Source organism: Danio rerio, chromosome 9, assembly GCF_049306965.1.
Source record: "Danio rerio strain Tuebingen ecotype United States chromosome 9, GRCz12tu, whole genome shotgun sequence".
NCBI classification, from domain to species: Eukaryota; Metazoa; Chordata; class Actinopteri; order Cypriniformes; family Danionidae; genus Danio; species Danio rerio.
In genome coordinates, this window is record NC_133184.1 from 40,372,853 (window position 1) to 40,387,861 (window position 15,009).

Consider the following 15,009-nt stretch of genomic DNA (forward strand, 5'->3'; position numbering starts at 1 on the left):
AGACTATGCAAGCTTAGGGACATATTACTTTCTTCTTAACAGATCATTATATTGCTTAGTTACATCCCCTGTCAATTATCTCAACACATCATCCACATTTCTTTCATATTTAATTACTGGAGAAGCAGCAGTAGGATAATCTGCCATTTGCAAGTCTTTCATGCAGAGCAAACTCCTGAGGTCTTTGAGTAATTATGCGTGTAAAGTTAATGTCCAAATATATCTTATAAGAAGTAAGTTAAGTATTGTTGTTGCAGATGAAATATAACACTGTTAAAACGTTGTTTGAACATGTTCCAGTGGGCAAGATATTAATATTTTCATTCAAACAACTTTACTAAAGCCTCTCTACTTGATGGATGGTTTCACGTGTCCGCCATGTTTGTAGTTTGTTTACACTTTTTCTTACCCAAGCTTGTAGTTCTAAACAAATTCACATCCATCATGCAATGTACTGTGGCCAATATTAGCGGTTAAAGTATGAAAGCTTCTACACTTTGAGTTTTTTTTTTTTTTGGAAATAGTAAACCATCCAGGAACTTTGGCATACTATTTTCAACATACTAATTCTATTTTCAAATACTATTTAGGATGGATAGTATACATGTTGGGACACAGCACTAGGCTCCCATCCAGTTTGGCAAGATCTTCCAAAAATACAGCCCTTATGGTTCAAATGTTATTAGCAAAATGTCACAAACGTTGGCTGCACTACGGACACTGAGATAGAGATTTAAAATCTGCTGTGATTGATATTCAGACTGTCCCCTATCTGTGTGCCAAATCTCACAATGTCACAATGTTGCCATGTGGTTCTGCCTAAAGCGGCAGGCTCAAAACTATAGCAACGATTGTATTTTTTTCACTTGCTATTGTAGGTTTACCAAAGTTTACAGTATATAAGAGGCCAACTATGTAAAGGTGATTCATGATGTGGTAAAGTACAGTCTGCTGTTTTTTTCCGACTTGCATGTTATTAGCCGCACACTTGATATCTGTTATTTCTAAGACTGCGTGTATCTAAACTTTCTTTATGCACTTCCTCTACCACTTTCTCCTCATCCTTTCTATTGTGTCTTACTCTCTTTCTCTCACTCTCCTTGTAGCCAAGAAACTGTGACTTGGAAGAGTAGGAACAGGCAGGGCTTCTGAAAGGGTGGTGACTTCCTTTTGGATAAACATGTCATTAATCCAAGAGCACACATTCTTTCCCATCACAAGATAACCAAGAGGGAAACAGATCATGCTCTTACGTAGCCAGGTCCTGTAGATCTCTGTTTCTGGATGAGCGCCTTGTCTCTGCAGAGGTGACACATCGTCTTCCCAACCCACCACAGCTTACTTTCTTTTTCACTTACTCCTTTGTACGTTTTGACTGATTGGAAAAAGAGTAATTATAACACAACATCATTGTGATTAGACCAGTCTAAGGCATTCCTGTTGATGTTTCCATCATTTGAAGTATTTTCCAATTCAAAAATGACTAAAATGAATGAAGTTTCACCCCAAATTGTGCATCCTTGCACTGTAAAAATTATATGATCAATTAGTCATGACAGCATATGTTTTTAGGTCATTGTATCTTATTACTAAGTTAATCATTTTCTAACTTAATTTTCTAAGTTACACACGCTGTTTTAAGTCAGTTTTATATAATATAAGTTCAGTGGACTCATACAGTTAATTTGATTCAGCTTTAAAATTTAAGGCAACCAGGATTTTTTTTTAATTGAATGCTTTCCAAATTGGCATTTAAACTGAAGGTTTGATGAATACCTAAACCTCTTTTTGTATAAAGCAGACAGTGTTTTACAGTACTGTTTTGGCTTGGTGTCAATAAGAGTTCAGTTCATCACTTGTGACCGCTTGTGTTTGAATTTGTGCTCAAGGAATGTGATTGTGGTTATTGTTTTTCACAAAGCAATTTTATTTAAATGTGTTTTAGACTGATTCCAGAAGTGGTTGAAAGCCCAAAATATTTCAGACCCTATTTAACCAGAGTTTAGTGTCATTCACTATAAATTGGATTGACAAAAATGCATCGTAATACTAATTGTAAATTGAATTACCACAGGGTCTCAATTTGATTTTACATCATGTTTACACCTCAGCAACATTTTGTATTTGAAAAGCCAAGGTTCCCATGTTTTGCAAAAAAATGTGATTAATTATTCTTGAAGGCAATGAATATTGTAGACAACAGTGCTTAAAGGAAAAATCTATTTCATAAATGATTTAAACACAGTTGTGTCCCAGCAGTATGTGGATATAGGGATGCAGTGGATTTCGCTCTTAAAATTTATTCCAGGAAGGATAAATGTTTATCCTTTTTCTCATTACTTTATTTATATGATTATTTGAATCAGTTTTCAATCTTTGAAATAACTTTGACTTATGAGTTAAGTTAATTTAATCATTACTAAACATAATAACCCCTTCAAGTTTTATCCCCCAGAATGTTTCCAAGCGTCTTACAATCGCTAGCTTCTAATGGCACAGATTAGGTAATTATATTTTTATAATTTCATAAACTTCTTAAACTTTTACTCCCTTTTATAAGTGTCATCAGAGGGCGTAAGCCCTGTCTGTGACCGCTGTAGTTATTGTAGTTACATTATTTTAGGGTATTTATCTTCAGGAAATCACTGAAGACATATCATGTTATTATAAAGAGATAATGTGGCAATAAGATTAAAGATAACTATACTGTGCATTTACACCATGGCCATATGTAAACAAAAAACAACAACATTAACATTATAGAGACACCGTAAAAAGGTCATTTCCAACCCAATAGACTTTTCTGACAGGGTATTCAAGTGTCATTGAGTGTGAGAATGTTGTGGGACTGCTATACATGAGTTATTATTAAGGATTATAGATATTGTAATTTAGCAGTTTTTATTTTAGCATTTTTTTTAAGCATGATAGTAAAACTCAAACGTGGTTATGAATCTTTTTAAACATGTACTTATTTGTTGTAAAAATTTGTAATGATGGCAAAGAATACTATTTTCTGCATCTCCTTACTTCCGGGTGAAGCTATGCTGCAGTTGTGGCTGGTGTACTCTGGGAAATTTTCTTACCTCTTGGTTTCGAGTGTGGTCCTGAAAAACTAGCCCTTCCCCTTAGCCCTATGCCTTCAAGCTAAAGAGAATTGGGATATCCCTAAGGGGTAGGGGTGTAAGAGGAAGGGCTAAGGCGTAGATTTGGGATTGGGCCTTATTTTACATCAAGTAAGAAGTGGCATAGGTCCCTTTTAAGGCCGTGTCCATACATACATGGGTATTTTCCCACCTTTGTTAAAAAAATTCAATAAACAAGTCTTAATGAAAACGCAAAAGCGCACCGTGATGCACTGTCAAGGGCATGCTGAATCAACAGGTGGCAATAAAACCTTAGAATAAATCTGTTAACCAATCAAAAAGGAGAAAACAGCATGCATGCTGACCTTATAAGGCATAAAACTCGACCACACCATTTCTGAAAATATTCACCAGAGTTTTCAGAAAGTTTTGGTTTCAGTCACCTGATAATGTGTTTTTGTGTTGATGAATGGCTAAACCATGTAAAAACTGTCGTTTTCAAAATATCTGTGTTCGTGGGGAAATGGCTCAAGTAATTTCTTACTGTGTGTTTCTTTGATGAAAAGTAAACAACAAAGGAGGGGGGTGGGGAGGTGATCACAAGAATGGGGGAGTCACAGAATAAAATGAGAAAATATAACACACTGCTGTTTTGAAATATGGAAAAACTGTTATTCCACGATTTTCATCTGTTTTTATATTATTTGTTTACATGTTCTTTATACGCGTCTCTTTTATTCCAGTTTATGTAAAGCACTTTGAATTGCCACTGTATATAAAAAGTGCTATATAAATAAATAATGTATATGCTATGTAATGCTGTATAAATAATGTTAAGGGAAATTAGACCTACAGTATCTGTGATCCCAAATTGGTTCAGAATTACATGTGGATAAGTAAAGACAGAAGTTATGTTTTGGAATAACTAGTTATTTAAATCACCTGCCACCTTACAGGATGGCATATACTGCAATTAATAATTCTACACAAGTACACAAACCACCTGAAATACAAGGCATCAGCGCAATCCAGACCAGTAAAAATGGTGCTCGTGTGACACTTCAGCACAATGCTGATATCCCTTAGTACTGTGTACGTAAATGTTCAGCGGCGCCTGTTCTTGGATTGTTTTGTTTGCATGTGAACACACCCAGACCTTAGTCCAGCATTCCCTCCATCATGTCCACACCGCAGAACTATTGAACTTGGCATGTGCTCCCAAGAAGAAAAAAAAACGGCCCTTGGTTTGCACGCATCTTGGCGGGGCGTCTGTCCCCCCTGGGTTGTTACATAAAGGGCGGTAACGGTCAGCCGGGAGTCCAAACCTACTCTGTAATATTTCACACCAAACATCTCTCCCACATTATTGATTTCAGAGTGAAAAGTGTTGTTTTATATCAGTGGCTATAGATCAATATTGGATGTCATAAATGCTGGTTAGTAGTCTTGAAAAGAGGGATATTTTCTTGTTAACGTCGTCACTATATAATTCAGGCAGACAGTTAAATGCGGTAGCTTTCAGGAAGTTTTAATGTTATGAAATGTTTAGACTCAAAAATGCCAAAATATTTCCGTTCGGTCTTCAAAACAGATTGTGATTTACAGGAAGACTTCTGTCTGTCTCACGTATACGATACGGCATTTGAGACATGAATCTGATTGTTATCATTCAGTTTTCCATAAAGCACTCAGTAAAGCTTTAGAGTGGCCGGTGAATGAAATAAACACTCTTTCCTAACATTGTTTTGTGCTGAATATGTTTATTGCAGAGCATGGATTCGTGGGCTATTCGGAGAAGCTGCTGCGTAAGAACACCCTGCCAGACTACACAGCTGGCGAGACTTTCTTCACCGTGTTTGGGGTTTTCTTTCCTGCGGCGACAGGTGACCGTACACGCATAAACAATAAAGGCAAAACTGTGATGTAACAACCACTGATTAAATGATACTGTGCTGTTGGTAAAGTAAAAGCCTGTGTAAATTACTAGAGTGGCTGCAAGTGAGTTTTCAGAAATTGTGGTGTGATGAGGTTTTGGTCAGAGCTGTACTGTACATGGTGTGACTGGATTGGTTTTTAGGGCACTAGCAAGCCACACCCGAAGTGTGCTGAAAAGGTGGTCTGGGATAGATACTTTCAAACTTAGGATTTCAAGCAAACCACAAATATGATGATTACTTTGTCATAGACATACTTGCTTCAATATATTTTAATGTATAGGAATCAAATTATGTTGTGTGTAAAATGCCCAGTGTGATTCATTATGAAGAAAAATGTGTGTATTTAGAATGGCATGATTGTACAGCAACGAGTAATTGAAAGAAATATTTGTAATTAATAATGATTACCAATTTTTTGCAGTAATTTTAGAGATTAGTTTTGCACTACTGGATGAATGTATGTTTACTTTTTCCATAGCTGGTTCCCATATGAGTAAATTGTTGGAAGTTAAATATTGATTTAAGTCAAAGTATTTTGTTAGCTCTCACTGAACGCAAAGCTTCTGTAAAAAAAAGCAAGTGCCAAGCAAGTCAAAACTAGATGAGCATATAGGGGGATACATCATAGTCATACCTTGTATTAGGGCTTGTGGTATGGGCAAAAGAAACCTATATCGATTTTCTTCAACAAAATTGTGATTTTGATTTTAATCCCGAATTAAAAACACGAACAGATGTTTTACAGTGTGAAGCTGAAACATATTTTTCAAAATAAGATAATTAGTTCTTTATCAAAGACCTGTAACATGTCTCTAAAACAGACATGAGGTAAAGGATTAACAGATTGTTTCTAGAACAGACCTATGGCAAAACAAATAAATAAACTTCTATTAGTGAAGTTTCAATTAATCGTACAGCCCTACCATGTATCAAACTGAAATTTACCACATAAATAAATATTGGCCGATAGATCTTTAATGGATTTTTTTGTAATCCATTATGCAAGATATTTCTGTCAAGATGGTGAACACAGAGGTGATAATAAAGCACTATTAATACTGAAATCATTTGATTTCATTTTCTGTGCAACATCTCCAACAGCTGCAGCTGAATTTGTAAGAAATGACAGCCTGATCTCATGAGGAAACGTAACTATTTTACGTTTTGTCAGTTAAGTGGGTTATATGTAGGAATTTTGCAAGTTCAGTCATACGACAATGTTCGATTTCAAACAGAGGCGTGGCACCCAAACCCCCCCGCCCCTAAACCCAACGTAATTGGCGGATGAGCAAATCATTCTAAATTGTACAAATGAGATTTTACGAATTTACGAAAATTACAAAGCACTGCAGTGTTTGGCTGTTCTGTGTTTGTCTGAGATAATTAGTCTACAGAAATGTGCATACTCCATACAAGCTGAGCGTCAGTTCTTGTCACGTGACTCGTGGTGTGCTCGCAGCTTTCATTCAGGTGGGTGCGTCTGGAAGGCACGAGCGCGCAAGCCACGCTCCTCCATTGGAAATAATGAACTTGCGACACAATATGCGAACAGCCCCTAAAAGGCCACCATTATTTGAGATCTCCAGCAGTTGATCTTCTTGACAGACATGGTGGATTAACCTGCTGATTTGTTGACAAATAGGTTGTGGGTTTATTCCTTGGCAGTTCACGGGTCCTTCACTGGGCCTCTTCCCTTCAGCAAAAGAACTTTCCAAAGCCGTCTGTTTCTTACTCATTTTGCTGCTTGTGGGTTAAATTTGGGTGCTCTAGGGACTGACATGTAAGCTAAAGAATACTTTCATTTTTCAAAATAAAAGATCTTTGAAATAAAAGACCGTTCAGACTCGGATAATATGGAAATAGTAATGATTTCTTATGCGGCCTGGTACCAATTGAATTCCACGGTGGTTGAGGACCACTGCTGTAGGCAATGCCTACTGGATTAGCATTTTTATTCAGTATATGAATTATGTTTTAGTTTAGGATTAATTTATTACAATCAATATTTATTAGTAAATAAACTGCAAGTTAAAATGTCACCAATGTTACCGGTTGAAACCTAAAGTGGCGATAAGGTCTTAGAAAAAGTCTTAAAAAAGCTCTTAAAAGACGTGTAAAAGATGACAGAATTTTCATTTTTTGGGTGTGAACTATCCCTTTAAGTGTTGATTTTAAACATTAACATATTTTGTTATTATAAGTTCAGATTGTCTGTTCGGTCTTAAATCACTATTAAGTTTCAGGTTTGAATTCAGTCTTATCTTGTGATCTCAGTATACGAAACACATTCATGATGCTTTTGACTTATTTTAAGAGGTGAGAGACTCATGAATAAAAACAATCAAAATAAAAATACTGTTAGAAATTAAACAAACTTTTATTTTACACTCCTTTCTAGTCTTGAAGGCAAAACACATGGTAAACTGATGTCTGCCTCCTGTAAAGACCGAACAATTAATTTTGAGGAACACATGGTCCTGTTCAAAGTTTCCTTCTTGCTGCTGTTTTTAGTCAGGAAGGTGTTTCAGCTGAGCTTCTGTGTGTTGTTCAGGTCTTGAATAGCCTCTTGTCTCCAGTCTTGTTTTCACAGTGACCCTCTGTATGTGTGTGTGTAGGTGTGATGGCGGGATTCAACATGAGCTCAGATCTTCAGAGGCCCGAACACAACATCCCTGTGGGAACTCTCGCCGCAGTCTGCACCTCGTATGTGTCTCACAGCCACAGAAATTATTGTTTCATTCTTCCTCTGTTTACTTTTGGCCTCTGTTGTGTTGACTGTACACACAGCTTAAAAAAGACTGCAAATTATAAAAAAAAAGATCATAATGATCCATCACAGGTTATGTAGCACATATAGGTATAAGTTAATAAAAAAACAGTCAGAATAATCAATTTTGTTGAATATTATATGAATTTAAAATAGCTGTTTTCTATATAATAAACTTATGTTTTCTTGCATAGCAAAGCAGATTTTTTTTTTTAGCTATTGTTACTATTTCTTTTTAAATACATTTTTCAGGGTCATGCTGATTTGGTGCTCAATATTATGATGTACTGTATAGGTTTAATGTAATATAATGTAATGTTTATTTGTGCATGCACAAATACAATACAATTTCCATCTCTTTTGACCAGTTTATTGTCTCTTTGCTGAAACTGAGTTTTTTTATTAGGTTTTAAATATAACAATAAATATATAAATATGAACGGATAATAAAATAATACAAAATATATAATAATAAAAATAATACATTTTATTTATAATGCAGAATCTGTCTGTCTGTCTGTCCGTTCGTTCTTTCGGTTGGTCGGTCTGTCGTTCTGTCTGACTTTCCATCTGTCTGACTGTCTGCCGTTCTGTCTGGTGGTCTGTTTGTCATTATGTCGGTCGGCCTGTCTGTCATTCTATTCTGTCTGTTAGTATGTCAGTCAGTCTGTTGTTCTGTTTGTTAGTCGTTCTGACTGTCAGTTGATCTTTCCTTCTTTCTATCATTCTCTGTCATTATCTATCTATCTATCTATCTGTCTATCTATCTATCTATCTATCTATCTATCTATCTGTCTGTCTGTCTGTCTGTCTGTCTGTCTGTCTGTCTGTCTGTCTGTCTGTCTGTCTTTCTCTCTCTCTGTCTGTCTGTCTGTCTGTCTGTCTGTCTGTCTGTCTGTCTGTCTGTCTGTTGGTCGGTCTATCAGTCTCACTGTTGGTCTGTTGTTATGTCTGTCTAATTATCTATCTCGGTTGGTCGTTCTGTCGGCTGGGCGACTGTCGTTTTGTCTGCCATTATGTTAGTCATTCTGTCTGTTTGTCGGTTGGTCGGTCTTTCATTCTGTCTGTCTTTTTGTCATTCTGTCTGTTGGTATGTCAGTCGTTCATTTGGTCATTGTTTCTGTCATTTTGTCTGTCTGATGGTCTGTGTCATTCTGTCTGTTGGTCTGTTGTTCTGTCTGTCGGTCTATCTCCATCTTTCTGTTCATTCTGTCTATCTGTCTGTCAGTTGGTTCATCTGTTGTTCGGTCTGTCGTTCTGTCTTGTCAGTTTTCTGTCATTCTTTCTGTTGTTCTTTCTGTAATTTTCTCTGTCGGTCTGTCTGTCATTCTGTTTGTCGGTTGGTCAGTCATTTGGTCAGTCTATCTATCTGCCTATCTATTTTTTTATTTAAATTAAATATTTGAAAACTAATTCATTTTTTATATATATTTTTTAATCTTACGTTTAAATATTATTATTATTATTATTATTATTATTATTATTATTATTATTATTATTATTATTCATTCATTTATTTATTCGATCCCAAAAAATACCATGCAGTAAAACATTTTTCTTGACACCAAAAACAGCATTTCAGGATGATTAATGTGAAACTAAAATGCAAATCAAATTTTAAATATTTTAAAATAGAAAACAATTCTTTATTATATTTTGTTCATTATATTCCTGCATTTGCTTTTTTTTTTATCAAATGCAGCTTTGGTAAGACATAAATTTATTCTAATTATTCAAACAAAAACATACAACTATTCTAATGAACTTTTTGGCCTGTAGTATTAGCTATTATAGTGCTATTTTATCAGCTGGTAAGATCTATTGTAAGTTTATTTTCGACCCTTAATTATGTATGTATTATGTGCGATCACAGATTTGACATGCTTTCATTAAACCATTCTTGTTGCATAATACTCTATAAATAGTATGAATTTATCCCTGACCTATGGGTATTGTGGGAATCCACAGGTGGTTCCTGTATCTCGTCTTTGTGTTCTTACTGGGAGCCATTTGCACCAGAGAGGCGCTGCGCTATGATTTCTTAATAGCGGAAAAGGTAATCTGATGTTATTGCAGGCTTCAAAGGATGGCCATCTTCCACAGGGTTTTCCACTATTACGACTCATTGTCTCAACTGAAAGTGAGACTAGAGAATACCACCTCATCCACAGACAAAAGCTCATATTTGTGTTTATTGCCGTGTCATCCCATTCATGCAACAGAGGCATTTAAGGTCATTCTTAATGCTTCAGCTGGAGCAAGTGCTTGAAAGAAAATGAAGGCCAGTTGTGCGTTGACCTTGCACATACTTGGGTTTTTGGCACGATAACCACACAGCTGCCAGTCAACATAGATAACAGTGGAGTGCTGATCTAAGCTACATAGATGAGGAATGTGTAAGCCTGTAGTTTTGGTGGGCCCACAGCTGTTTGTTAATGTGGGTTGTTTTATGGGGGTTAACACAATACCAAAACCAGTGTTAAGCTGAGGTCACACTGCACTTTTCCTGGTTGCAAAGCTTGGTGAACTCTGCCCTGCGAAATTATATCACGTGATTGCGTGAGACCAATAGAAGATCAAAACATGAATCCTCTATACAGAAATTAAAAATACTGAGCAATCAATCACTTTATTAAGCAGTGATCACGCTAGAGTTTGAGCTTGCGAAATTCTGTCAAACGGCACTGCGAAAAGGCGGGATAAAACAAAATAATTACAGGTCTCAAAATAAACCTTTTTTTTTGGTAGCACCGGTGCTCCTAACTTCAAAAATGTAGGCGCACCAGACAAAATTTAGCCGCACTCACCAAAAATAATGAGCACTGTTACTACACATTTTATATTAACAGATTCTATTATATATTAACACTCTAATCACAACTAGCAAATAAACAGAAATCTACATGCGCGCACCAGCCCTGCACGCACTGCTTGACGTGAAAGAGATGAACTGAATTAACAATGATAACTGTGCTGTTCTCACAGGTGGTGTCTGATATTGCACAGATGATATTGACATATAACTTAATAATTGCATACGTCATCTTAATATTTAATGGTCTTTTCATGAGCTGCAATATTAGTTTCATCTCAGTGAATGCATGCTCTTTAGCGATGGTGAACGCGTTATCAGTCGCACAACTGTTAGCATCGTGACGATTAAATGAAGGGTTAAATAACGTTAGAACATTGAATGCTTTAGTCATTTTCATTGCAGACTTTAAACACTGGAGGTCTTTTATCCACTCCTCGAAAAGTGTAAATGCTGGATTGACATTCAGCACATGATCACTGATCAAATGTGTCATTATTTTTAACTTAAGGTGGTTTCTAAAACTAAATCTGTCAGTGTTGTTTTAATTCTCTCTGATCCAGACGTTTTTGCGGCTGTAACTCCCTGTCATCGGAACTGAGTGATTGACAGCTGTTATTAACCAATCCATTCGCGTTCTGTTCTAGCGCAGTGGGCCAATAAGAAGAGCTTAAAGGTGGGGCAAGCATTGCGGGCTTTGTTTATTGCAGCAAGTTGACATGTCAACTGTTTCAAACCAGTCCTGAGCGCTGCATTTGGCATTTTTAGGTGCAAAGATTAATGCGTGAATGCCTCCTAATTCCACGCATGTGGTGAGCATTTTGCTTTGAAAACAACAACTTTATGCACTCTCACAAATGCTCCCAAATATATTTTGATGTCACAGAGATAAAATTTTGGGCGCGTATGCAACTGAAACTGTCATAATTTTTAGCCCTGGATTAGACATTGATAAAGCGAGTGCTTGCTCCATATTTTAAACTTCTGTCCAGAGAGGGCATGTTTTTACCTTGTATTGGTCTTACGCAATCCCATGATGCGATTTCGCAGGCCTGAGTTCACCAAGGTTGAATTTTGGAACTCTGTAGCGCCGTCTAAAATCAAATACAACCATAGTATAGAGTATGTTAAAGGCAAGCCGAGTATTCATTTATTAATTTTCCATCAGCTTAGCCCCTTATTTTTAGGGGTTGCCTAAGCGGAATGAACCGCCAACTATTCCAGTTTAGTTTTACGCAGCGTATGCTTATATATATATATATATATATATATATATATATTTTTTTTTTTTTGATGGTGTAACTAAAAGATTTTTATGAAGGGCCATTTAAAAAAAAAACCTAGTGCTTTTTCTTAAAGTCCTAAATTTGACTTTCAAAACTCACAATATGTGTAATGCAATACCAATGACCAGAACTATGGTCAGTGCATACAATACAATTAATCTGAACCTTATTAAAATCACAAAAGGTGCATTGTTGTGTTGCAAGATTTACACATAATCACCATCAACATCATCATCATACTGTATTCTTTGCCATTGAGCACTCATTATGGGCTCTGACGGATTACGCATTGTTTCTTTGATTTACTTTCAGCACATTATAAGCTCTTTTCAGTCTGGCCAAGCGGAACAGAGCTGGGTGGGGCCCTCTACACTCTCTTCCCCTCTGTGTTTGTTTTTTTCCCAGGTCTCCTTGGTTGGTTTCCTGTTTTTGCTGGGCCTCTACATCTCCTCCCTGGCCTCCTGCATGGGCGGCCTGTACGGTGCACCCAGGATCCTCCAGTGCATCGCCCAGGAGAGAGTCATTCCAGTTCTTGCGTTTCTTGGAAAAGGGGTGGGTGATTTTATGGATATGATAACCATATTAATGTGGTTATTTCAATGTTTTATACTAAATAATGGTTCATTGTGTAAATTGCTCATGTTTTGATTCTAATCAAGGCTAAATCTGTTCCCCTAAAGCTCTGTTTCAGTGATCTGATCACAAGTGGCTTTGATTTTAATCTGTATGTTTTGGTACAACACAAAGAAATACAGTGTGAACACCTTGTTTTGGTGCACTTTTGGTTTCACAAGATGTCCCATATGAATAATAATATTAATTTAATTTTGTCTAGTGCCTTTTAAAATTAATTCTCAAAGCACTTTACACTCAATGAAATGGAAGGATAGCAAGAAAAAAGTTATGCAGAAGATAAAAATTATATATATATATATATATATATATGTATATGTATATATATATATATATATATATATATATATATATATATATATATATATATATATATAAATATATATATAACATTGTAAATACAAAACCAATTAAAGAAATACATACACCTCTCAAATAGTCTAAAAAAGTGAGTCTTCATGGATACAGGATAATTCTTTCAAATATTCTGCATGCTTAATACTATGGGGGACTGATGTCCAGAGTTTTGGAGCAACAGAGGAAAAGGCCACATTTTAAGATTAACATTTTTCCCCATGGCATTGTAGGTTCCCAGTGTTTTCTGGCATGGCAGTTCAAGATTTTGTTTCCAAAAAATAATATCAGAGATGTTAAAGGGATAGTTCACCCCAAAATTAAAATTTTGCCATCACAGCGTTCACTTTATCTATACCTGTTTCTTTCTTCACAAAAAAAGTACAAACTTGTAGCCACTGAGATTTATAGTACATTTTTCCTCCTATGAATGTCAATGGCGAATGGTTTTCTTTAATATTATTCAAAATAACTTTTGTGTTCAATAGAAACTCATAATGATTTGGAACCATTTGAGGGTAAGATAGTTTTCATTTTTGGGTGAACTGTCCATTATGGTTTTATGATTATAAATTATGATTTTACATCTGTATTTAGAGTAAAAAGAGGTGCTCAAGCGTAATTTTGTGGTGACTGTGCTTTAAAATTGAAATAATATAACCTAAATTCAAGAGATCAAGTATTTTGAAAGTCTAACAGTACTATTGTATTGGAACATTTCCCTGGCTGGTTTGAATGTTGTTAAAACAGTTAAAAACTTTTGGTATAAAAGTAATACAATGTCATTACATTAATAAAGTCCTTTAAATAGTTCAAATCTAAATAAGGTAATACTAAGTAACTAGTAACCTGTAATATTTCCTTATAATAATATTTAATAACAAGTGGTCTTCTATGATGTAAATCGGGTGGCCAACCCTGTTCCTGGAGAGCCACCTTTGTGCAGATTTCAGTTGCAACCCATATCAAACACACCTGCCTGTGATTATCACGTGGTGTTCAGGTCCTAATTAATTGGTTCAGGTGTGTTTGATATGGGTAGCAACTGAAATCTGCAGGAAGGTGGCTCTCCAGGAACAGGGTTGGCCACCCCTGATGTAAATGAAAAGCAGGAACGTTACTACAGGGTGTGTTCTCAGATACTAATAAATGATTGTATGAACGCTTTGGATGACGAGTAAAATCCAGCATTTGTTTATCATCCACTTTGTGCCACTTTAAATTAATTGTTTACTTTTTCACGCTCACCGAGTAGCTCCACAGACGGCAGGATGAGTTCCTAATTATAGTGTGCCCGAGTGCTCTTCAAAAAAAAAAAAAAAAAGTAAAGGAATGAACTGTAACAATTGTGTCTTTCAAAAGGCACAGCACACCCTTTCCCTCGCCTGAGCTCTGTCTGACCCCTCTCTGTGAGCTACAAGCTCACCCGAGACATCTCTGCCTGAATCAAAGTCCCAGAACAAATGCAGGAAGCTCACAGAAGACCAACCCTGCTGCATTTGGATGTGTGCCAGCCAGTAGTAGTACCTCCATCCTAGAGACTTATGGGATCTGGGTAATGACTGGTCTAAGGTGACGAGAGTTTTTTTTTTTTTGGGATGTTTTAATTGGATGCTTCCACTCACTTATTACATAAACTAAAGAGGGTGAAAGATATGAGAGTATACGAGACAAACTCATAATGTGAACGAAAATGCATCAAAATGTTAAATTAAAGCTGCAGTACAAAACTTTTGCCTTTCTCTCACCATTAGATACATTAAATTGCAACCTACATGTGGAGAGATTAGTATTTTCTTTTTTTTTTAGTTTGTTGAAACCATCCTCAGCATCCACACACAGAAAATAGAGCTGGATATTCTTATTTTAGTTTTTAAATATGGCAGTTTTACAATGATGTGCTCTCAATAAATGTAAAAATAAACACAGTGGCGCAGTAGGTAGTGCTTTTGCCTAACAACAAGAAGGTCGCTGGTTCGAGCCTCGACTGGGTCAGTTGGCATTTCTGTGTGGAGTTTGCATGTTCTCCCCGCGTTCGCGTGGGTTTCCTCCGGGTGCTCCGGTTTCCCCCACAGTACAAAAACATGCAGTACAGGTGTATAGGGTAAGCTAAAATTATCCGTAGTGTATGAGT

At 36.2% G+C, this 15,009-nt stretch overlaps 1 protein-coding gene across 5 annotated transcripts in view; it reads left to right on the forward strand.

The window, feature by feature from the left end:
• The window catches only part of slc12a8 (solute carrier family 12 member 8), a 39,487-nt gene that overhangs the window by 16,884 nt on the left and 7,594 nt on the right, over positions 1 to 15,009 (forward strand). For all 5 annotated transcript variants that reach the window (XM_073911399.1, XM_005167802.6, XM_073911397.1 and 2 more), the window contains 4 exons: positions 4,856 to 4,969; positions 7,639 to 7,726; positions 9,759 to 9,846; positions 12,294 to 12,440. In XM_073911399.1, the coding sequence (XP_073767500.1) occupies positions 4,856 to 4,969; positions 7,639 to 7,726; positions 9,759 to 9,846; positions 12,294 to 12,440 (437 nt within the window). The remainder of the gene's footprint in view (positions 1 to 4,855; positions 4,970 to 7,638; positions 7,727 to 9,758; positions 9,847 to 12,293; positions 12,441 to 15,009) is intronic.